Source organism: Schistosoma mansoni, chromosome 2 (assembly GCF_000237925.1).
Source record: "Schistosoma mansoni strain Puerto Rico chromosome 2, complete genome".
NCBI classification, from domain to species: domain Eukaryota; kingdom Metazoa; phylum Platyhelminthes; class Trematoda; order Strigeidida; family Schistosomatidae; genus Schistosoma; species Schistosoma mansoni.
Window position 1 is genome coordinate 31,242,666 of NC_031496.1, and position 27,209 is coordinate 31,269,874.

The window sequence follows — 27,209 nt, forward strand, 5'->3', positions numbered from 1 at the left end:
TGCTTCTGAAACTGTGTTGACATTAGTGACGAAACAGTAAATACGGTTGTGAAAATCTATTTCACATGTTATTTCAGATATTTGTCGTATTTTGCTTTTCCTCGTCGTCAGGAAGTAGTTAATTGTTCGACTTACTGTTTCTTCATATTTCGTAGCTCGACAAGGGGCACTTTCAGTAGCTTCTCAGTATTTTAGTGTTGAAGACACTTTGTTTGATGTAAAGTGTGTCGTAGAGCCTTTCTTGGCTTAAATTCTGAGCTCGCAAGCTTTCCGTCAGTCCATGTGTCTGTACGATCACTAAAGAGTAAGCTATTCGCTTTTCTATTCGGTATTAAGAGGTAATCGCGAAAGCTTGTGCTTCCAATTAAGATTGTGGATAAAAGTCATCTAACATTATATATACATATTTCTTTTTTAATATGAGTCAGAGAGGTGTGACTCTCTTTTGTGAATCTCTCTCGCGCTAGCGAGATAGACGATGCCCGCTGCTGAGGAGTCCCATAACGGGACGAAACGGCCGTCCAGTGTTTCCAGGTTTTCGATGGTGGTCTAGCTTCAATTGACTCACGCTTTCAACTATAATAAAATACTAAATCTCCACAAAACCCCTTCTATAATTAATACTAAGTAAATTAAGGCATCACATAAGTTTGTCCCGGTATCCTTATTTTTGCTTGAAAATCACTGTTGGTTTAATCTGATCACACATACTACACTTGTTAAGAACATTTACATATAAAAATAAAAGGTCAACTAGACTGGAAATGGGGGGTAAGAGTAGACAAGGACAATTTGAAACCTAATCACTCTGCATAATACGTTAATATTACCAGGGTAGGTTTAAGATGAGAACAAACTGTTTTTGAATACACAAAGGGGGTTTGAATTTTCGTATGGCTAAGGCTTCAATAAACCTTAGTATATACCCTTTTACACTTTTATACAACACCACAAGGTGATCGAACATCAGACATAATTAAAAATCGTTTAACAACAACGATTAAAAGGGCATTTAACGCTGCAAAACTACGAATAACCTTCACCAGTAAGAACTTAATTTCTGTATCCATAAAAGATAAGCTTCCGCGTTTGGTCGCCTCCATGTGCATCTACCAGTTCACCTGCTCTTGTGGAGCAAGGTACATCGGCCGTAGCCAGCGCTCGCTTTCAACCCGGATACGAGAACATATACCAGCTTGGTTCTACAATGGTGGAAAGAAAGCAGTTCGAAGTTCTATACTCGAACACCTAATCGACTGTAATCATTCGACGAATCCACAGTCTGATTTTAAGGTTGTTTATATGATTCGTTCAAATCTACCAAGATTTCTTCGGATCAAACTTTTAAAAATAGCCGAAGCTCTTACCATCCATGAGCTCAAACCAGAACTATGCGTACAAAAGAAGTACGTTTTATCATTATCGTTACCATGGCCTTAATATTATTATTATTACCATTCTTTTATTATTATTATTACTCCATTCCCCCTTTACTTATGTTTTATATTCTCATTATTTTATTCATGAATACTCATCACCTTATTTATTTATTTATTTATTTTACACCTCTATGACCTTTAATGACCTTTAATTATTGTAACCAAAACATTTTATCCGTCTTACTATATTCACTAAATCTATTGTTGTTATTCATATTACGTAATCCAGTATTATAATCTTGGTTATTAGTGTTCACATTTCCTCACGGAATTAGTACTTTAACAAAACATTTTCATATATATATATACGATTGTACAGCTTGATAATAAATTCGTTGAAAAGAGATCCCTTCGCTGAAATCTGTGTTTTAACATCACAAAAGCCAAGTGATTAGGTTTCAAATTGTTTTCACATTATTATTATTATCCTTGTCTCCTCTTACACCCCCTTTTCCAGTCTAGTTGACCTTTTATAAATGTTCTTAACAAGTATATGTGTGATCAGATTGTTCGAAATGTATTACGCTAATATATCAATCACATAGTTCTGATAATCTTCGTCTTCTTATTACACTATCGAAATTTAACAAAGGGACTAATTGTTTTAAATTGTTGGTTTAATTATTTTCATAGTTGAAAGCGTGAGTCAATTGAAGCTAGACCACTAGGGAAAACCTGGAAGCACTGGACGGCCGTTTCGTCCATAGCATTTCTGTAAACTATATTGTTCCATTAACCTTTTACAATGTAATCGATTGACATGATATATATGAGTTCATAGGTTTCATCAATCTTAGTACAACTGATATGCCATGTGAGTTAAAAAAAGCAGTCAAGTAATTTAACGGTTGTTTTATTATAAAAATCATTTTTGAAGTAAGCATATATATCCCCTTTACATGCCTGTTACACCTCGTGAAGGTGCATACTCCGCCCACCACCACTCTCCATCCAACTCTGTCCGGGCCACTCCTTTTCAGTTGTTTCCAGTTTCTATTCAATCCTTTCATATATGCTTCCAATTCTCATCGCAGTGTGTTCTTTTGCCTTCCTGTTTTTTTTTTGTTTCTCTTCGGGATTCCAAGTTGGGGCTTGCCTCTTGATGCACTTTGGTGATTTCTGTAATGCATGTCCTATCCACTTTCAACGTCTTTTCTTCTTCAGATGAAAGTTGGTTTGTTTTCTCCCACAGTAGGCTGTTACTGATGGTATCCGGTCAATGAACATTGAGTATCTTGCGTCGAAAATTGTTTAGAAACACTTGTACTTTTTTAATGATGGTTGTATTAGTTTGCAGTGGTTTCGGTTCCTAACTGCATGACCTTTCAAACTGAGAGTACAATTACTGAAAAGATTTTTATTTATTTATTTATTTAAACACATAAATATTGGTATAAAGGGGCACCAGATATGTATGAGCCACACAAATCTCATTTCATTTGTGTGAGGACTGTGATACTGTCCAGGTGCCCAAACTGAAGCGGGTGCTTTTCTTAGGGGACCACAACCGGAGCCTTTGACCTAAAGGTCTGATCCACAAGGCAGTTGGGCAACGTGAGTAGATTCAGTTCCATGGTAGCTGGTGACCAACGATTGACTCATACTCCATTTGTTCCTTCAGGATACTGAAGCCCATGTACACCATTGGTTTGGAATCAGGGTTTCCAACTCCCCTAGATGGACTTTCCGTGTCCACCAACCTGGTTAAAGGACCGGACATTCGCTTTTCGTCCTCTCAATTTCGTAAACAACAGTAATGCCAAATAGAAGGTAGTGAGTAGGACTTCTCTGGCAGAGGCTATAAATTCGCGTGGCCATGTGAGAGCATTTGGAGAGGGAGAGCGTTCTCTCCCCACTCTCGACCGTACAAGGGAATTCGAGGGCCTGAAAAGATTTACGTTCAACATGTCACACTAAGAGAAGATTAACAATGGTTTGTGAAGTTTGTAGTGATTTTAAAAGTTGAATTTATAAGTCAATGTAAGTGAGACCGCCATTGAAAACCTAGAAGTAATGGACAGCCATTTCATCCTAGTATGGGAATCCTCAGCAGTACATATTCATGTTCCCGCATGCAGGGCTCGAACCCAAGATCTTCAATCTCACACGTGAACACTTAACCTCTAAACCACTTAACTAGTACCAAACATTCTTAATGTCCAACTTCAATCAATCCATAGACGATCTAAGATGAAACGACCATCGAGTGCTTCCAGGTTTCCGATGCTAGTCTAGCTTATATTAACTCATGAATTCAACTTTTAACATCACTACAACAAACTTCACAAACCTTCATTTTCATTAAAAAAAACTAATCACTATCCCTCATTCATTCATTGTCACATCTACAACTAACATTGAATGATAAAGAATAACAAGTTGTAATTGACATTTGAATATATATTGTTCATTGTTATGTCTACAAAAAAATTTTTTTCTATCACATAGATCTCGTTGAAGAGAGGAACGAAAAACAAAAACAAAAACAAAACAATAACATCTAAATCTTTTTTTTTTGTATTTTTGATATCGACGGATACGGAAATCCTGATTGTGTTTATCATTCAGATTATAAACATAACTGATAAAGGAAAATTAAAAAACTGAACCGAAAATGTTTTGATTGTATTTCAATTCATTATATAGTTGAAATAATAAATTGTTAAGTAGAGATGATTAAGTAGAGTTTGTTTCTTTAATAATGAGACTCCTGAACAGTGATGTATTCGACATTTTGTCGAGCTGTTAATGTATACTTACTTGCTTACTTAGTTGCGCCTGTTACCACTCGTGGAGGAGTATAGGCCGCACACCAGCACTCTACATCCAATCCTTTCATGGGAAATCCTTTCCAGTTAACATTCATCCTTTTCATATCTGCTTCTATTTAACGACGTAATGTGTTCTTTGGTCTTCCTGTTTTCCGCTTCCTTTCAGGATTCCAAGTTAGCGATTGCCTTGTGGTGCAGTTTGATGATTTCCTTAATGTATGTCCTATCCACTTCGAACGTCTTTTCCTGATTTCCTCTCCAGCTGGAAGCTGATTTGTTCTCTCCCATAAAACGCTGTTGCTGATAGTATCCGGCCACTGAATGTTGAATGTCTTGCGTAAACAACGGTTTATAAATACTTGTACCTTCTTGACGGTGGATGTAGTAGTTCTCCATGTTTCAGCTCCGTACATTAGGACTGTCTTGATGTTCGTATTGAAGATCCTCACTTTGAAGTTAGTTGACAGTCGTTTTGAGTTCCATATGTTCTTCAATTGTAGAAATGCGGTCCTCACTTTTCCAATCCTCGCCTTTACTTCTGCATCAGATCTCCTTGTTGTTCATCAGTGATGCTTTCCAGCTGCGTGAATGTTTCCACCTCTTCCAGAGTTTCGCTATCAAGTGTTGGTTTTTAGATTATATTGATTGTTCAAGTATGATAAAACTATAACACAAATTGTGTAATTCAGTAATCTTCACAAATACTTTATAATACTCACTAGTGACTGGCTCCATGAGGTATTTCCTGTAGTTCTAGTGAAAAGCAGTGACCAGTGTAGTTCAACCGGATCTCTTGTGAGATAGTGACTCATTGAAGACAAATGGTGGATGGTTGCTCAATTTTGTGAATTGGTTGAAGTTAGACATTAACACCATTGGATACCGGCTGGCTCAGTGGTTCTAGAGGTTAAGCATTCATGCGTGAGACTGATAGGTCCTGAATTGGTATCTCGCGATGCGGGATCATGGATGCTGAGGAGTCCTATAATAGAACGAAACGGCCGTCCAGGTTTTCGATGGTGGTCTAGCTTCAATTGACTAATGATTTCAACTATAAGAATAGTTTATTTATAATTAAATGAGTGAATATCTTTTATAGTCTGTTATTAAGGTAAAGAAAATGTACTGTGAGAATAGATTTTGATATTAAAACTTATAAGCGATAAAAGACGTGCAATAATTTAAGTGTTAAACTATAACCCATGATAGATGGTGGCTAGCAGTGGAATTCAGGACGCGCGCCACTTTATCCTATTTGGGACTCGTCAACTAGATGTACCTGCGTTTCAGAGTTGATATTCACTCTGGGACTCGAACCCAGTAACTTCCACTTCAAACACTTCAAACGCGTTATTCACTTAGCTACTGAGTCCTGTTAGCCACCTGCTTGTGCAATACAGTGAAGTTTAGATTCACTTGGTATTGTTTGCTTGTATCTTCCCATTGTTGTCCAGGACTGTGTCCTAGATCCCAATGCTAGCCACTACCCATCTTTGCTTCAAAAGCTTGTGACTTAAGCCAATATCGAGAACTTTAAAATATTTGAGCATATATACACTCAGCTTATGTTATTTTATGATACCGTTGAATCAAGTATTCAAAAGTATACCAAGAGTTAAGTTTAAGAGAACAGCTTGTCATCACAGACTACTCAGCAGGGCTTTAAAATATATTCATTTCATTTTATAACCCTAATGTCAAGTCATTTTTATAAGATTGTTTATTAATTTTATATAACCTACAATTGCCAGTTAAATAGTTCGTAATGTATGAAGTTCTACTTTATATAGTTGAAATCATGAGTCTATTGAAGCTAGACCACCATAAAAAACCTGGAAGCACTGGACGACCGTTTCGTCCTATTGTGGGACTCCTTAGCAGTGCGCATCCACGATCCCACCTCTCCAGATTCCAACCCAGGACCTACCAGCTTCACAATGGAGCATTTAACCGATAGACCACTGAGCCGGTATCCAACGGTGTTAATGTCTAACTGCAACCAATTCACGAAGTTAAGCAACCATTCACCAATTGTCTTCAGTGAGTTTATATCTCCCAACAAACCTGGTTGAACTCCACAGGTCTAGGGGTTAAGCGTTCGAGCGCGAGACTGATAGGTCTTGGGTTCGAATCTCGCGATGCAGGATCTTGGATGCGCATTGCTGAGGAGTCACACAATAAGACAAAACGATCGTCCAGTGCTTCCAGGTTTCCCATGGTGGTCTAGCTTCAGTTAACTCATGATTTAAACTATATAAAATTACTAAAATCTCCACAAAACCCCCCTCCTTCTATGAATATCTATATTCATTTCATAATGGACTAAGCAGGAATACCGTTTCTTATTGTGTTTTTTTTAATATCAATACTGATATCAAGCAATATAGAAATGAACAAGATTATAAGCTTATTTTCGACATTGATATGATAGTTGTCTTAGTAACCATTATAATAGATAACTGTTATTAATATTTGACATTGTTATTATTATTATTATTATTAGTAGTAGTAGTAGTAGTAGTATTAGTAGTAGTAGTATCGTTCTTATCATTATCAACGTAATCTACTATAACGGAAGTTGCAATACATCGGAATATGTAGCGAAACTCCCATTCCCATCTCTATATTATACTAATGATAAAACAAACTCATTAATACGTCATTAATAGGCAAACTTAATTAAAATAAAAAAAAAGGAAGAAAGAAAGTTACATACAAAAGAAACTGATTACCGCAATTAAGTTTCAATGGATGAATGTTACATTTTATTTTTCATAGAATAAGATGTTTATTTTATTTATTTATTTAAACATATAAATAAAGGTACAAAGGGGCACTAGATATATATGCGCCACACAAATCTCATTTCATTTGTGTGAGGACTGTGATACTGTCCAGGTGCCCAAACTGAAGCAGATGGTTTCCTTAGGGGATCAAAACCGGAACCTTCGACCTAAAGGTCTGGTCCACAAGGCAGTGGAGCATCGTAAAGAGATGCAGTCACATGGTAGCCAGTGACCAACGATTGATTCATACGCCATTCGTTCCATCAGGATACTGGAGCTCATGTTCACCATTGGTTTGGAATGAGGGTTTTCCAACTCCCTTAGGTGGACTTCCCGTGTCCACCAACCCGGTTAAAGCTCCAGACATTCGCTCTTCATCCCCTCAATTTCGTAAACAGCACCCCCACCACGAGAAGGTAGTGAGTAGGACTTCCCTGTCAGAGGCTATATTACGCATGATCATGTGAGAGCATTTGGAGAGGGAGAGTGGACTCTCCCCACTCTCGGCCATACCAGGGCATTTGGGGGCATAGAATAAGATGACTTTCAGTTCAAAGTCTAAATGAGGGAAATACTTTAGACTCTTTTATTCAAATGAATTTGTATATTGGTTAAAAGGTTCTTAAGTTGACGTCAGTCTTTAATACAAAAGCATCTTCATTGAGTGAGCAATACTGTTACCATACATTGAGTATGAGACATAAAGGACACATCAATGGATAAGATTATAAATCTGGAATGTGTGATACCAAAATGTAATCAGTGTCTACCTGAATATTCAATGTTGAGTAGTATAGGAGTAAATTGAACCTATAATGCTTATGAATGACTAGTCTTTAAATCTATATTTTACTGTTACTCACGCGTGGTGTTGGAAGTGACTCTCACAGTTCATAAGTACATAGATTATTAAAATGAAGATAGATCACAATTAAGGTCATTAAAATTGGATGTCTATAATGATTTTTCCGTAGCTTATTAGTCTTTCTGAACTTATGATTAGGTTTCTCTATTTTGGAGAAGGACACTGCTACTAATAACATATCCAACAGGAAGAAGATCAATATCCGTCCACTTAAGTTATCTGGTTACAAAAACATTGACAAATGATTTTTTATCATTTTTACAATATCTATGTTGAGATTATCAGATAAGTGGATACAATTATAACACAAGTCAATAGTATAGCAACCATGTAAAAGAGTCCAACCATTTCTATAACACAAGGGGGTTTTGTGTAGATTTTAGTAATTTTATATAGGTAAGATCATGAGTCAATTGAAGCTAGACCACCATGTTAATCTGGAAGCACTGGACGACCGTTTCGTCCTATTGTGGGACTCCCCAGCACTGTGCATCCACGATCCCAAACCAAAGGGATTCGAACCCAAGACCTATCAGTCTCGCGCTCAAGCGCTTAACCACTAAACCAGTGAAGTTCAACCAGGTCTGTTGGGAGATTTTGTGGATTAGTAGAAGTTAGACATTAACACTGTTGGATATCGGCCGGCTTAGTGGTCTATCGGTTAAGTGCTCTGGCGCGAGACTGGTAGGTCCTGGGTTAGAATCTCTTTGGTGTGGGATCGTGGATGCACACTACTGAGGAGTCCCACAATAAGACGAAACGGCCATCTAGTGCTTCCAGGTTTTCCATAGTGGTCTAGCTTCAATCGACTTATGATCTTACCTATATAACATTTCTATAACACTACATACAAGAAAATTAACAAGCATAATTTGAGCTGATACTTTCAAAAAACGTCTGAGCATCATCGACAAAGATAATCAGTAATATGAAAATAGCTCATTACTTAGTGTATACATGTACATATCACTGTATTCCTTATCACAACCAGTATAGTTTTAGAACTAAATGCATTACTGATGTATTCCATATTTTACACAAATTCATGTTTTTTATCCATTTTTCGCTGCATAAAAAGAACCAGTTTAAAAATCTGCTGAAAACTGACATAGTAATTAATTAGCAGTTTAGTCGACAGGATCGACTTAGCATTTATAACCAGACATATAGAACATACGTTGCCATTGAAAGATCAATCAATGTAGAATACAATGCTAATTAACACAATCGATATTATATATATAAAGGTGTAAATAAGTATGATAATTATCCTTATTTACTTACCTGTAAATGTACTGACACTATTGGCAAATCCCATAACCAAACCTGAGAAATTAGGAGCTAAATCAATCACATTTACAGCATAGCCTGCTACTGCTAATCCAGAGAAACCTGATCAGAAAATAAGTACGGGGAAATTAAAATTAGTAAATAAAAATGATGATGCTAATAATTAGTATGTGATTGAAAGTTAATTGAAGACTAATACCGTCGGATAGCAGCTCAGTAGTCTGGAATTTAGGTGTTCACGCGCAAGACTAAAGGTCCTGGGTTCGGTAGCCGTGTGAGAGATCGTGGCTGCGCACTTCTGAGGAGCCCCATACTAGGGATGAAATGGCCTTACAGTGCTTCCAGGTTTTTAGTAGTAGTTTAACATTGTATAGCACTGGATGTAACAAGTAAACACTTTTGATTAAAGTAATTTATAACTTACTTAAATCTGCATATATTACTCCCCTTCAGTTAAAAATGTACTAATATCCACTGGGGAAGCGTTAAAATGTACATGATCAGAATTTCTTACAATAAATGTCTATTAGTGTAGTCTGGAGTGAGGATAGAAGCATATCAGTGAAGTTTTTTCTACATTAAAAATTTCTAGAAACTGAAATCCGGAAGCATTGTATCCTTGTTTTATCCTAGTATGAGACTCTCCAGCAGAGTGCATCTTCGACCTCTCACTTTGAAACGAAAACCAGGACCATTAGTTTTGCTCGCAGACGCTTAGCGTCTAGATCACTGAGCCAGAATCCAGCAGTGTTAATGCCTAACTTTATTCAATTCAAAATATTGTGTAACTCTTCTCCATCGCCTGAAGTGGTTAACTATCTCATACCTGACATAGTTGAACTCTACTGGTCACGGCTTCTCAATATAACTACAAGAGTTGAAGTCAGCTCTTGAGTGACTACCTTTAATATACAACTCTTGGAGTTCTAGCGAGAAACCATGATCAGTGTTATATATTGTCATAAAGTTATGGACCCTATAATATTATTAACTTAAACTGGAAATTCGCTTGCATTTGTTAATCAACAGTCTTGTGTCAGTATGGATAACTAAGTTCTTTATCTATTCATGCGATTAATCTTAAATTGGTTAGTTATTATCAAAACAAAACAATTTAATAACTTTATTTGAATCCTACCAATTATATAGTGAAATATATTAGATGAGAATTGCCATATTCCGGTAATTAATTATATGAAATATTGGCATTATGTTAACTTAACTTAATATTGAACATAATATTATTGTCGACACGTTTATCATTGACATTTAGTAAGATAGTGGTTGGAATTAGTTGACAGGAAACCCTGGACCTAGGTCTCGTGTTGTTTGGCACTAGTCAGCAAGATGTGCCTGCAATGTTAAGGGAACTGATGCTTCCTAACGAATTCGATCCCGTGTCACCACCTTCACAGTCACCACTGAGCTATCCGGTCCGCAAGTGACCTCCTGTAGGATTGAGATATACATGTCATCAATCCTCGTTTATAATTATCGACTTAATCCGTATTAGTGAATAATAGAATCATACGAGTCAAATACAAGAATAAAGTTTTGAATATGTATATTTTGTATACTCACTGATCTAGATAGACAATCAGAGGAAAGAAGCAAAGAAAGTTGAAGAGAAGGGAGCGAACGAAATGACGCATAGTAGAGAAGGTATGTAAGCCAACTCGATGCAGGTACATCCAGCTGACAAGTCCTAAATAGGACGAATCGCGCGTCCTGTATTTCACTGCTAGACACTATCCATTTGTATAAATGTTATTCTGCATACATCAGAAAGTTTGGATTTATACAGAAATAAATGTATTATATATCATTTTCGCATACGTATTGATTGATTGAATTTTCAATTGGATATTTAGAACTCCAATTGTTCAGTCTCATCTTGGCAATATGAACATCAATATTGCCTGACTTCAAAAACAATATGATCAGAGTTGGATGGTGGCAAGCAGTGACATTCAAGATCCACGTTTTATCTTATTTGGGACTCGTCAACTAGATGTACCTGAATCTCAGAGCTGATATCCACTCTATAACTCAAACCCAGTACCGTTCGCTTCAAACGTCATCGCGTTATTCACTTAGTTACAGAGTCCTGTTAGCCACCTGTTTGTGCAATAGGGTGAAGTTTAAATTCACTTGGTAATGTTTGCTTATATCTACCCATTGTTGTTTTGAGACTGCAATTGATTAGTCTCTTATTTACATATGTGCATCCTATACTACTGACTGCCTCAATATTGCCTTAAGTCACAAACTTTATAAGCAAAATTATTGTAGAGCAACATTGTTTAAAATCAACTATATCATCATGACGTACTTTCTTACATGAAACTTGAGATTTTCCAATGATACTAATAACTGAACACTAGAAATGTTCCTGATTTATATGTGTTACTTACTTACGCCTGTTACTCTCAATGGAGCATAGGCCGCCAACCAGCATTCTTCAACCCACTCTATCATGGGCCTTCCTTTCTAGTTCTATCCAACTGTTGTTCATTCTTCTCATGTCTGTATCCATTTCTCGGCGTAATGTGTTATTTGGTCTTCCTCTTTTCCTTTGACCTTCAGGATTCCATGTGAGGGCTTGTCTTGTGACACAATTGGGTGACTTCCTCAATATGTGCCCTATCCACTTCCAGTGCTTCTTCCTGATTTCTTCTTCCGCTGGAATCTGGTTTGTTTTCTCCCACAGTAAGTTGTTGCTGATGGTGTCTGGCCAACGGATCGGAAGTATTCTGCATAGACAACTGTTGATAAACGCCTGTATCTTCTGGATGATGGCTTTCGTAGTTCTCTAAGTTTCCACCCCATACAGTAGAACTGTCTTGACATATGTATTGAAAATTCTGATCTTGGTGTTGTTTGACAATTGTTCTCAGTTCCAGATGTTCTTCATTTGTAAATATGCTGCTCTTGCTTTGCCAATCCTCGCTCGCCCTTACATCTTCATCTGATCCATCGTGTTCATCAAAAAAAAAACGCTAACCAGATTTATATGTGTAAATAAACTTCAATGTATCATATCTTTAGTTTTCCATGCTAATCTATCAATTATCTCTTTGAATTATTCCCATTATCTAAAACTAGGTCACATGAATTTCACAGTCAGTTAATCTTTTTCTTTGTTTTTTTTTTATCGAAAAAACGAATTTTGTTTATTTTATTTTTTTTTTCTATTTGGATTAAAGGATTTAGGTTGTGTGAGTTAAATCACTTTTTTTTTTGTTTTTTATCTAAGTAACACAAAATGTATATTCAGAATGATTATGAAGTGAAAAATAAATTCAGTTTGGCGCAACTATAATTTATGGACGACCTTTGAAGGAATCTCAAGTGACCTTGAGAATATTAGCCAATCAGGAAACGGTTAGTACAGAGTAAAAATATATTATACAACATCAAAGAATTAGAGTGGATAAACTTCCTTAACATGGTCCAAAAGCTTGTCAAGGTTAGAAAAAGGTTCAATGGTTCTAAAATCATAATGTATAAGGTAGAGGAATTCATCTATTATGGCTCCTTAATACTCGGTCTCTGGAGCTAGACCATCATGAAAAACCTGGCGGGATCGTAGACGCGCACTGCCAACGAGGAGTCCCACAACAGGACGAAACGGTCGTCCAGTGCTTCCAGGTTCTCCATGGTGGTCTAGCTTCAATTGACTCATGATCTCAACCATTAAAGTTAGTATAATATTCACAAAAACCCCTTCTGATAATAATGCTTAACTTTAAAACTCTATGAGTATTATTTAAGTACTTAGTGTAGTCTATGGAATTTATACAATACTTAAAAAGTAAATGGTTTTTAAACATGGTTTCACACTACATAAGAACTTTCGTTTAAATTACACTGAATAGTTTTACAGTATTTAAGTGCTAAGTTGATATGAGACATTAAATAGGAAGAATGTATTTATAAAGTCTCAGAGAATGAATTTGAAGTAAATCCAACATTTCGCCTGGCATTTTAGTCCAAGCTTTTTCAAGGAAATATAATCAAACACCAAAATTATTGAATATAAATAGGTATATGGTTCTTCGGTTAACTGTATACTAAATAGGTCATCCAATCGATATTAACAACGATTAAATTAGGTATTTGCTTTTGTGTGTATAAGACAAGCCCCCAAATGCCCTGGTACGGCCGAGAGTGGGGAGAATCAGTTCTCCCTCTCCAAATGTTCTCATATGGCCACGCGTATATAGCCTCTGCCATGGAAGTCCTACTCACTACCTTGTCGTGGCATTACTGTTGTTTACAAAATTGAGAGGATGAAGAGCAAATGTCTGGCGCATTAACCGGGTCGATGGACGCGGAGAGTCCACCTAGAGGATTTGGAAAACCCTGATTCCAAACTAATGGTGAACATGGGATCCAGTATCTTGATGGAACAAATGGAGTATGAATCAACCGTTGTCACGGGCTACTATGGGACTGCATCTCCTGACGTTGTTCTACTGTCTTGTGGATCAGACCTTTAGGTCAAAGGCTCCGGTTGTGGTCCCCTAAGAAAACCACCTGTTTCAGTTTGGGCACCTGGACAGTATCACAACCCTAACACAAATCTCACTTGATTTGTGTGGCACATATATATCTGGTGATATAAATCAAAAATGTTACAGCATGCCTAAAATGAAAATAAATAAATAAGATATAAGAATGAATTCAAAGAGGAAGAATGTAATTGAAACTGAATATTTGGGTTATTTTAATGTTTCATCAATTCTGAGGTGCAGATACATCCAGCTGATGAGTCCCAAATAGGACGAAGTGGCGTGCATCCTAGAATCCACTGCTAGCCACTATCTATCTTTGCTTTTGGTTCCAGTTAATTATTTAGCAAATTCAGATAAAACAACTGTTTAGAACCGTTGAATGTAATTATTGTCACTCAGATAATACGAGATAGATAAAATGGAATAAAAAGTTCAGGTTTTACTTATTAATGATTAGTTAGCATGTCAAAGCCAACTGTATTCCATCTCTCCTATTAAGACTTTTTGGATTTGCCTATATGTATAGGGCTTCGGCTTTTTGTCTCTCTTTGTAAGAATTAAAGCATTTTTGAAGGATTTTTGTGCCACTAAAATCAATTACATGACCCAATTCTATCGAATGTAATGCTATTGCTGACTTGTTCTCAAGTTTTCTTACAATGAACTGAAGAACTATCTACTTATTTATATTCAATAATTTTGATGTTTCATTATATTTCCTTGAAAAAGCTTGAACCAGATTGACAGACACAACGTTGAATTTATTTCAAAATTCATTTTCTGACACCTTACAAATATATTGTTCCTATGGCTTCATACTGTTCTAATTGACTCTTTTTCATTTCACTGTCAAGTCAGTTATGAATGTAGATTATATAAGTCAATTACAATTTGCTGATTATTTGAATAGAATATAAGTTAATGACAAATGATTTGTTAATTCAACTGTATTTGTATAGTTGAGATCATGAGTCAGTTGAAGCTAGACCACTATGCAAAACCTGGACTCCCCAACATCCACGATCTCGATCTCGCGAGCGAGATTCGAATCTAGGACCTATCAGTTTTGCGCTCGAGCACTTAACAGATAGACTACTGAAGTATTCATGATTTCACGAAAATTGAAACAGTTCATGCCACTAATTAAAAGAACCAATCAAACAATTAACAAAAAAGGAATTAAACCTAGAGAGAAATATATATTACTTACCTAATGCCAATGATAGTAACATTGTTGCATAGATTTCAGATGGTGCATAACCAAGTGCAATAAAGAATATACCTTTTAATCCAAAACCTAATCCAGCAAATAATTTATGTATTGTAGTACGTGAAAGATTAGTATTAATTCTTAAAAGGTCTGCAAATATTCCACCTATGAAAAAAAATATAAAAAAAAACTTATTTTGATTATTATATTAAAATGTTTAGAGAAATAAACAAATATTTCAGTATAGTTAAATTAATTAAGTGATTGCTCGATTTCGTGGATTCGTTGAAGTTAGACGTTACCTTAATCGGATGCCGGGTCAGTGGTCTATCTATTAAGTGCTCGCACGCGGGACTGATAGGTCTTGGGTTCTAATCTCGTGAGGCAGGATCATGGATGCGCACTGCTGAGGAATCCCACAATGGGGCGAAACGGCCAGGTTTTTTTATGGTGGTCTAGCTTCAATTGACTCATGATCTCAGCTATATAAGATTATAAAGATATTTATTTATAATGATCATAGGTTGCTAAATGTTCATTGTGTCTAATCAGTGCAGAATAAAGTATATTCGTCAGTCAGTCAGGTGTAGGAAGGATTTGAATGTGACCAACTTGGTCTTGTGTGCAGTTACGGGTATGAGGGCTAATATCACTTCCCGGTTGCCCACACCGTGGAAGGGTATTTGTTGAGGGACCTGAAAAGGAAGTTGTACTAGTGTTGGTCATAACGACCTGGGAGCGTGACCACAGGGTCCAAGGGACAACTGCTTGGGGCTGGTCATGCACGGCCTTTCTGTGGGGGATTTTTGACGTGTTAGCTCCGCTTTTCAAAGGACCTTACCGCCGGAGACGGAAATCCGTGGGATGAAGGCGAGGTGTGCATTTTTTAGGGTCGACCTTTTCTAACCCCACCTCTCCTTTTGGGAAGGCAGCATTACTGTTATGCTGGTTGTCTGAAGGAAACACCTTACTGCTGTCACACCTCTGTACAGTCAGCAGTACGGCTTCGCCTTAGGACCTTGGGATTGCTGCTTTTAGTCTTACCGCTCTTCAGCCGACCTGTCTGGCATGGTAGGACCTTGAGGAACGATTGTTCCAGCCAGTATAGCTCGATTGGTTCATCACGATAAGCAAGCCCGACTACTACGTCAAGGTAGCAGCAACGGTAGGGTACTTAACCGATGGACCACTGAGCTGGCCAAAGCATATTCGATGTTATATTCATTAATTCACAAAATTGTGCCACCGTCCACCATTGTCTTCAGTGAGTTATTATCTCATAACAAACCTAGTTGAATTATACTGGTCGCGACTTCTCATTGGAACTCCAGAAAATACCTCTTGAAGCCAGTCACTAGTGAGCACATTATTATTATTATAAGAGGTATTTTTGTGGAGATTGTAATAATATGATATATGAATTCATTAGTCAATTAAAGCTAGACCACCATGGAAAACCTGGAAGCGCTGGATGGTCGTCCCGCCCTAGTATGGGGTTTATCGAAAGTGCGCATCCACGATCTCACTCGTGGGATTCGAATCCAGGGCCTTCGTTCTCTTTTTAAAGATAGGGGAAACTATTGACTCATTCCACGATGTTAGAACACTTTAATTGCCAGACCTTTGTGACTCGACTGTAGCTGCTACCTTGACGTGCTGGTAGGACTTGCCTACAGTGATGATCCAACCAAGCTATATTGGCTGGAACATATGTTCCTGTAGGTTCTACCATGCCAGGCAGGTCGACTAGAGAACGGTAAGATTAGAAGGCAGCAACTCAAAGTCTAAGAGCGAAGTCGTGCTGTTGACTGTAGAGGGGGGTGTCAGCAATAAGGTGCTTCCATCGGACAACCAGCATGACAACGATGCTGCCTTTTCACAAGGAAGGAAGGGGTCGGGAAAGGTCAACCCTAAAAATGTCATGCCTCATCTTACCTCATGGACTTCCGTCTCCGGAGGTAAGGCCGTTGAAGAACAGAGCTAACAAGTCGAGAAACCTCTCACAAAAGGGTCATGCGCGACTGGTCATAAGCAGTTGTCCCTTGAACCCTGTGGTCACGCTCCCGGGTCATTAAGACCAACATTAATCCAACTTCCTTTTCAGGTCCCTCAACAAATACCCTTACACGATGTGAGCAGCCGGGAAGTGATATCAGCCCACATTCCCGTAACTGCACACGAGACCAAGTTGGTCACTTTCAAATCCTTCCTACACCTCCTAATAACTCTCTTATCTCTACGACTAACCCTTCTCACGTCCTTTTATCACCTCTCACCTCTAGGGCAAACGATTCAAGTACGCGGAACGTTATTCTCGGTCTCCTGAAACGACTCTCTAGACTACAAGTAGAAGCTTTCAACGTCTTAACACTATGTCAAATAGGAAGACAGGCTTCCTTATTTAGGACTTTAGAATCACGCACCATCGATGTGTGCTGCGTCTCTGAAACGTGCAGACAGGATCCGAGTAGCATCATTCCTTTGACCTCACCATGTGAAAATCAAGAGCCAAGTCCATTCACACTTCGTATATTTGAAAGCCCCGGTGCTGCTCTCCGTGGCCTCACTGGCGTAGGTATAACATTGAGTCCTAGGACAGAATTAGCTTTTTTCCATATCTACCGACCTGGTTAAAGTGCCAGACATTCGCTTTTCGTCATCTCAATTTCGTAAGCAACACCCCACCACAAAAAGTCTGTGACCAGGACTTCCCTGGCAGTTGGTGTATACTCATGGCCTTGTGAAAGCATTTGGAGAGGGAGAGCTGACTCTCCACACCCTCGGCCATACCAGAGCATTTGTAGTCAGTGATTCTAATAAGATATTTTAAATCAATTAAATAAATAAGTATACTGGTTTCATGTCTGTTAAATTGAATCGTTAAATAAGTTTATACTGAATTATTTTGATTGAATTAAGTATAACCTAATCAGAAAGATTTATTTAAAACTGAAGTTTATTCTTGTCCACATTCACTTTATATGAGGACAAATACGGACAGGCAACATATTACTGTTATAAACTATTGATTTATTATTAGTAGTATGTATGATCAATAAAGATTTGTTAATAAACAATGAAGAAAATATACCATATATTACAAGTAGATTATTTTTATCCCAATTTGGTTACATTGAAGTAATAATAGATCAGGGGGTTTTCTGTGGAGATTTTAATTGATTTTTATATATACTTGAAATCATGAGTCAATTGAAGCTAGACAACCATGGAAAACCTGGAAGTACTAGACGGCAGTTTCGCCCTATTAAGGGACTCTTCAGCAGTGCGCTTCCACGATCTCGCATCGCAAGCGAGATTCGAACCCAAGACTTACCAGTCTCGTGTCAGAGCACTTAACCGATAGACCACTATGTAAGTACTAAGTCTCCACAAAAAATTCCTTCCGATTAATATTTTCAATGAAGTTTAAGGACAAATTACATTAAAAACTGAGTTCAGCTGTAAATAGAACATCGTTTAAAACTAAAGAGAAATAATCATTTTAATAGTTGAATTCATGAGTCAATTTAAGCTAGACCAACATGGAAAACCTAGAAGCACTGAATGACCTTTTCGTCCCAGTATGGGACTCCTCAATAGTGCGCATCCCCAATCCCGCCTCACGAGATTCGAACCTGGGATTTTCAGTCTCACGCTCAGACGCTTACCCTCTAGACCACTGAGCCGTCATCTAACGATGTTAATGTCTAACTTCAATCAAACGGCCGTCCAGTGCTTCCAGGCTTTTCATGGCGATCTAGCTTTAATCGATTCATGAATTCAACTATTAAAATTACTATAAAATCCATAAAATCCCATTTTTGAAAATAATCATTTGTTTTGGCTATTTAAAACATTCATAATCCATGTGTGATAGAGTACCAGACATTTTGAAAAAGCGCCAAATGGATTACATTGATATCGATTCATTTGAATTCAGTGTATCATAGTTCAGTCAATTAATTATATTGTGTAATGAACTTGCGAACTAATTGACCTCTGTCAATTACATTTAACTTGCTAATAATAGATGTATTCAACCCAGTCTGTTATGAGATATCAACTCACTGAAGACAATGGTGGGTGGTAGCGCAATTTTGTGAATTGTTTGAAGTTAAACATTAACGCTGCTAGATGACAGCTCAGTGGTCTAGAGGTTGAAATTTTGAGCGCGAGATCGAAAATCATGAGTTCAAGTCTCTTTGGTGTGGGATCGTGAATACTCACTACTAAGGAGTCCCATACGAGAACGAAACAGCCTTCCAGTTCTTCTAAGTTTGCCATGATCGTCCAGCTTTAACTCACTCATGAATTCAACTATTAAAAATTACTACAATCTTCACAAAACCCCCTTTCTGATAATATTTTTCTTGTTATATCTCAACGAGTAGAAAAATTTTTATTTCTGATATTTCGTGACCTAATATAAGCCATTTCTCTAGAGTAAATAAATAATCAAATTGAACTTAATATTCTATGCATCTGAACGTGTGATAATGAAGAACATTCATCAAGTTTAGAAAAATACTGTTTTTAAATATGCATAAATTAGCTTAATGTTGATAAACAACTCATTTTTGTGATAAAAAAAGAAACTATAATCAAGCTCTTAAGTGATAGTAAGAAACTTTGAGGTTGAGATCATGAATCGATTGATGTTAGACCACCATAGGTAACCTCGAATCACAGGACACCCATCTCGTCCTGGTGTGGGACTCCTCAACAGTGCGCATACATGAGAAGTCGTGACCAGTGGAGATATTCCATTTCAGATAGAGACAAGTATCTGCCCGATTTCGTGAATTGGTTGAAGTTAGACACCAACACCATTGGATGCCGGCTCAGCGGTCTAGAGATTAAGCGTTCACGCTCGAGAACAAAGAGCTTGTGTTCGAATCCCGCACGCGGGATCGTGGATGCGAACCACTGGGAAGTCCCATACTAGAACGAAACGGCCATCCAGTACATACAGATTTTCAGTAATGGTCTAACATCAATTGATTCATGATCTCAAACATAAACTTAATGGTCTTCACAGATAAGAAAATTTTAAATAGAATGAAAAAGGAGATTAAGTCAATGAATTTGTAACATATCCCTTTCTCAATGTTCCATTTATGTTGAATATCTAGTATTTTCCAGTTTACTTAGCGAGTTAATGCTGAATACCCTAAGAGTTTACTTTTTACTGTATGTCTCATTTCATGCTCTAACTTTTCTTTTATTTGGTTTTCAATCCTTTAAGTCAGGATGTACAGTACCATTCTGTTCATAGAATACACAAATACAGATAATTTTAGATGACTGGAATAAAAATCCATCATGAAAATTACACTTAGATGAAGCAGTGACCTACTAAATTTCTTATTGAATATCATAAGGACTGATTTTAAGAATGGTGTTAACTTTACTTCATAATCAGTTATATTAAGGTAAATCAGTAATATGATACATAATCTTACAAAATTTCAAATTAAGTTTTACTGACTGACCCAAATAAGAAAGACTTGAAAATATCTCGAAGATTCTGAAAATGTCTTTCCATTGTGGTTATATATAGATGCCCCCGAAATGCCCTGGTATGGCTGAGAGTGGGAAGAGTCCGCTCTCTCTCTCGAAATGCTCTCACATGGCCACTCGTATACAGCCTCTGACAGAGAAGTCCTACTCACTGCCTTCTCGTGACGGGGCGCTGTTCACGAAAGTGAGAAGACGAAAAGCGAATGTTTGACGCTTTAACCGGGTTGGTGGACACGAAAAGTCCACCTAATGGAGTTGGGAAACCCTGATTCCAAACCAATGGTGCACATGGGCTCCAGTATCCTGAGGGAACAAATGACGGATGAACCTGTTGTTGGTCACCAGCTACCATGTGACTGCATCTCCCCACGATGCTCCACTGCCTTGTGGATCATACCTTAAGATCAAAGGCTCCGAGTGTGGCCCCTTAACAAAACCACCTGCTTTAGTTTGGGCATCTGGGTAATATCACAGCCCTCACACAAATCGAATGAGATTTTTGTGGCGCATATGTATCTGGTTCTCCTTTGTACCAATACGTATGTGTATAAATAAATAAATAATTAAATATATATACATCAAAGAATTAAGTCATATTTTATACATTTCGTCTAGTCGTTAGATGATATGATTCATTAAGATTTCTGATTGTATGGTTTGATTTTCGAATGATATCATAAATGGATCAATGTTAGACTATCATTGAAAACCTGGAAGCACTGAATAACCGTTTCGTTCTAGTACGAGACTCTTCAGAAGTGCTCATCCACGATTTCGAATTAAAGGTACTCAAACACAGAACCTTCAGTCTCATGCGCGAACACTTAACCTCTAGACCACTGAGGTGGCCTCCAGTGGTGTCAATGTTTAATATAAATCGTATGACTAAGAAATTAAAGTCAATCAAAGTCTCTTAAACCTTGAGATTAAAATTGCTTCATGTCTGTCTTTCTTCCTGGACTATATCATTGTATACAATCTTCCTTTTTTATATTACCACCACTAAATTAAATACTTCTATGAATTCGGTGTTCATCTTTTTGTGCTAACGAGGTATAGCAACTTGGAAAGATGTATATATGTGCCCGGTCCTACGTTGTAGATAACTAACTGACGTCTCACCAAACGCTTTTCAGTCTCAAACAAATATTGGGATAATGCCTTTCCATAAGTCTGAGACTTTACTAAATGGTTGTAATTGCACTCAGATGAACAGTATATAGATTTACATCTTAATGAAAGTTCAACCAAGAATGCCATCTTAACCATTTGAACGAATTAATGAATTCTAAGTCAGAAGTAGTTTCTAATTTATTGTTACATAAGTTACATCCTGGTTTTCCTTTGATTATTCAAATCTCAACAATTATCTTTAAATGATCGAAATGTTGTGAAGATCCCATTGCGTTGAAGGTGCTCAATGAGTTCCTGAAGTATAACGTAAAGTTCACTGAAACGAAAACTACAATTATTCTATAATTTAAATCATAGATAAATAAAAAATAACACTTATTTTAAGCAAAGATGGATAGTGGCTAGCAGTGGAATCCAGGACGCGCATTTCTTCTTATTTGAGACTCGTCAGTTGAATAAACCTGTATCTCAGAGTTGATGTTCACTCCGAGGCTGGAATCCAGTATCGCTTGCTTCAAACGTCATCGCGTTATCCAATTAGCAGGCAGATCCGACTGACGAGTCCCAAATAGGAAGAAACGCGCATCCTAAATTCCACTGCTAGCCACTATCCATCTTTCCTTATAATGCTTGTGAATCAAGGCAAGATCGAGACAATACACAAAGGATGCACATATGGCCAATAAGTGACTGATCAATTATAGTCCTAAAAATATCAATGGGAAGATTCAATTACAAAAATACCATTCAATTCATCATTACATTAAAAATGAATGTAAATGAAAAAAATTTCACTCGTATGAACATGTGTGTGTAGCTGTCATCTTTTTTTATAATTTTAATAGATCAACATAGTAATTAAACAGTACACTTTTGGGTATCAGTTAGGCGATGTGGGTTTTTTTTTCCTTTTTCAGCTTAACAACAAACAAATTGAACTAAAATCTAATTGAATTCACTCGGTGTTGTTTACTTGTATCTTTCACTGACAGCTACTATCCATTTTAGCTTAGAAAATCGAATTGATTTTCATGTTGTATTTATATAGCCTGTAGCTCTTCTAGAGTTACTGCCAGTCCCAAGCCCACACAAAGGAGGAGGGTTGGGCATGGGGTTAGCGACCCCATCCCGTAGAAAACCTAACTCGCTAAAAAAACGCTAACCAGAAAAAATCATTCAACCCATTTAAACTCTGCCCTCTAAGTTGAAGGAATAATTATGACGTCTCATGATGAAAGCCGAAATTCTTCGGAAGTCACGAGACCGATGCACCTTCTAACAACCAGAGCAACACTCTTTATAGGTACATGGAACGTCCGCACAATGTGGGAGACAGGAAAGACCAGTCAAATAGCAATGGAAATGAGGAGATACAACTTGGCAGTACTTGGAATCAGCGAAACTCATTGGACACAAACTGGACAACAAAGGCTAGGTACAGGAGAGATGCTGCTGTACTCCGGTCACGAAGGGGAAAATGCTCCACACACTCAGGGAGTTGCTCTAATGCTGTCCAAAGAAGCACGAAATGCACTTGTGGGATGGGAATCTCATGGACCCAGGATAATCAAAGCATCATTCAGAACAAAGAAGCAAGGGATCACAATGAACGTTATCCAATGTTATGCACCCACCAATGATAGCAACGACGATGATAAAGATCAGTTCTACTCAAGGCTGCAATCAATTATAGAGAAGTGCTCACGAAAGGACCTCACCATCCTGATGGGAGATCTAAATGCTAAAGTTGGAGTGGACAACACAGGATATGAAGATGTAATTGGACGACATGGATTAGGAGAGAGAAATGAAAATGGTGAGAGACTTGCAAACCTATGTTCATTCAACAAATTGGTTATAGGCGGCACAATATTCCCACACAAACGCATACATAAAGCTACATGGATCTCACCGGACCAAACCACAGAGAACCAGATAGATCACATCTGTATCAACAAAAAATTCCGAAGATCAATGGAAGATGTGAGAACCCGGAGAGGAGCTGACATAGCTTCAGATCACCACCTGGTTGTGGCCAAGATGAGACTGAAGCTAAAGAAACACTGGACAACTGGACAAACAGCACTACAAAGGTTCAATACAGCCTTCCTTCGAGATACTGACAAGCTCCATGAATTCAAGATAACTCTCAACAACAGGTTCCAAGTTCTACAGGATCTACTGATTGAACAAGAAACTACTTTGGAGGACAACTGGAAAGGGATAAAAGAAGCACTAACTTCAACGTGTCAGGAGGTTCTTGGTCCTAAGAAGCATCATCACAAGGAATGGATCTCTATGGGAACCCTGGACAAAATTCAAGAAAGGAAGAACAAGAAACTAGCAATTAACAACAGCCGAACACGAGCAGAGAAAGTCAAAGCACAAGCAGACTACGCAGAAGCAAACACGGAATTGAAGAAAAGCATTAAAGCCGACAAGCAGAAATACATGGGAGAACTAGCAACGACGGCGGAAAAAGCTGCAAGAGAAGGGAATATGAAACAACTATATGATACAATGAAGAAATTGGCAGGGAGATATAGCAAACCAGAGAGACCAGTCAAGGACAAAGAAGGAAAGACAATCACTGAGATTCAAGAACAGAGGGAAAGATGGGCAGAATACTTCGAGGAACTGCTGAATAGACCAGCCCCATTGAATCCACCGAACATCGAAGCAGCCCACACTGACCTTCCTATAGATGTCACTCCACCAACGATCGAAGAAGTCAAGATGGCCATCAGAAAAATCAAAAGTGGGAAGGCGGCAGGACCTGACAATATACCAGCAGAATCACTGAAGTCAGACATTGAAATAACTGCAAATATGCTTCACCTTCTATTCAAGAAGATCTGGGAAGAGGAACAAGTGCTAATTGACTGGAAAGAAGGATATCTCATCAAGATACCAAAGAAAGGAGATCTGAGCCAATGTGAGAACTACAGAGGCATCAGTTTGTTATCAGTACCAGGAAAAGTTTTCAACAGAGTGCTGCTGAATCGGATGAAAGACTCAGTAGACGCCGAACTTAGGGATCATCAGGCTGGATTCCGTAAGGATCGGTCGTGCACAGACCAGATTGCGACATTACGGATCATCGTTGAACAATCAGTTGAATGGAACTCATCACTATACGTCAACTTCATTGACTATGAGAAGGCGTTTGACAGCGTGGACAGGAGAACATTATGGAAACTTCTTCGACACTATGGAGTTTCTGAAAAGATTGTCAAAATTATCCAAAACTCATACGATGGACTATAGTGCAAAGTCATGCATGGAGGACAGCTGACAGATGCATTTCCAGTAAGGACCGGAGTCAGACAAGGCTGTCTACTCTCCCCATTCCTCTTCCTTCTAGTGATTGACTGGATTATGAAGAATTTGACATCTGACGGGAAATACGGAATACAATGGACAGCTCAGAATCAATTAGATGATTCGGACTTCGCAGATGACCTAGCCCTCCTCTCTCATACACACGAACAAATGCAGATGAAGACAGCAAATGTAGCAGCAGCCTCCGCATCGATAGGCCTCCACATTCACAAAGGAAAAAGCAAGATTCTCAAATGCAACACGGAGAACACCAACCCAATCACACTTGATGGCGAAACTCTGGAAGAGGTGGAAACATTCAAGTACCTGGGGAGCATCGTTGATAAACAAGGAGGATCGGATGCAGATGTAAAGGGGAGGATTGGCAAAGCAAGGATCGCATTTCTACAATTGAACAACATATGGAACTCAAAACAACTCTCAACCAATTTCAAGGTCAGAATCTTTAATACGAACGTGAAGACAGTCCTACTGTATGGAGTTGAAACGTGGAGAACTACTACGGCCATCATCAGGAAGGTACAAGTATTTATAAACAGTTGTTTACGCAAAATACTCAACATTCACTGGCCGGATACTATCAGCAACAGCGTTTTATGGGAGAGGACAAATCAGCTTCCAGCTGAAGAGGTAATTAGGAAAAGACGTTGGAAGTGGATCGGACATACATTAAGGAAATCACCAAACTACATCACGACTCAATCCCTAACTTGGAATCCGGAAGGGAAGCGGAAAAGAGGAAGGCCATAAAACACATTACGCCGGGAAATAGAAGCAGATATGAAAAGGATGAATGTTAACTGGAAAGAACTAGAAAGGAAGGCTCAGGACAGATTTGGATGGAGAATGCTGGTGGGCGGCCTATGCTCCTCGACGAGGGGTAACAGGCGTAAGTAAGTAATTTATATAGCCATTAGCTTGTTGAAATCGATGGATTAAAAGATTGATAGTCTCTTATAAAAAAAAGGGAAACACACAATACCTTGTCTTTCAGAAAATTCGCGTGAATATTATTGAGCTACTAAAAAATAATAATCAATATATAACTGATATTATATATATTGATAATTGATATATATATAGTTGAGATGATGAGTCGATTGAAGCTAGACCACCATGGAAAACATGGAAACACTGTAAGGACGTTTTGTCCTATCGTGAGACTCATCAGCACTGCGCATCCACGACACTGCCTCGCGAGATTCCAACGCAGGACCTATCAGTTAGACATTACCACTGTTGGATGACGGCTCAGTGGTCTATCGATTAAGTGCTCACGCGCGAGACTGATAGGTCCTGGGTTCGAATCTCGCGAGGCGAGATCGTGAATGAGCAGTGTTGAGGAGTCCCACAATAAGACGAAACGGCCATCCATTGCTTCCAGGTTTTCCATGGTGGTCTAACTTCAATTAACTCATGATGTCAACTATATAAAATTACTAAAATCTCCACAAAACCCACTTCTGATATAATTGAGATTTAAGATAGTAAGGGTTTTGGGTTATCTCTTTGGTGATATATTCTGGGATGAATTTCGTTCAGTATTTTTTTTAACAAAAATGTTCATCTTATATGTAATTCTTCGGAAAAGTCATTTCGTAACGAATTATTTAGAATGAATGGATTACGGTATGTAATGGAATTAAGGAATAGAGTTTCTTTTTCGTAGTCGAAATCATGAGTCCAATTGAAGCTAGACCACCATGGAAAACTTGGAAACACTGGACGGCCGTTTCATCTTATTATGGCACTCCTCAGCAGTGCTCATCCCTGATCCCGCCTCAACAGATTCGAACCCAGGACCTACAAAACCCCTTCTGAATAGAGTTTCATTATATTTTAAGGCTTATTGGTTTGATAATATAAACATCTCAGTGTTTATGTATACAGTGGAATTCGATGAATATGTTAGTAGTTATCTGAACTCAGTAACTCAATAAAGTGGTAAAAATATATGAAGTAAAAGTTATTGGGTATTAAGTACCAGCATAAACACCAACACTTGGGAGCAGGTACATTCAGATGAAACCAACATCTTGAATTCGAATCCTAGCTATATTTCATCTGTTTTCAAACAAATCTCGCGAGTGCGGGATCGTGGATGCGGACTGCTGAAGAGTCCCATAATAGGACGAAATCGTCGTGCGATGCTTCCAGGTTTTCCATGGTGGTGTAGCTTCAATTGACTCATGATCTCAACTATATAAAATTACTAAAATCTACACAAAAACATTATTAATATAAAGTGAATTGACGTGGCTACTTCAGGACCTTTCGATAAACAACAAAAACAATTAAAAAGAATTATTCAACTTATCGTCATAACAAAATAATA

General features: G+C 37.9%; 1 protein-coding gene across 1 annotated transcript in view; it reads right to left on the reverse strand.

The window, feature by feature from the left end:
* The window catches only part of Smp_048040 (hypothetical protein), a gene marked incomplete at both ends in the record, with an annotated part of 12,808 nt that extends 3,629 nt beyond the window's left edge, over positions 1 to 9,179 (reverse strand). The window contains one exon of the mRNA XM_018796365.1: positions 9,146 to 9,179. Coding sequence (XP_018650585.1) covers positions 9,146 to 9,179 — 34 coding nt within the window. The remainder of the gene's footprint in view (positions 1 to 9,145) is intronic.
* Between the last annotated feature and the right edge of the window lie 18,030 nt (positions 9,180 to 27,209).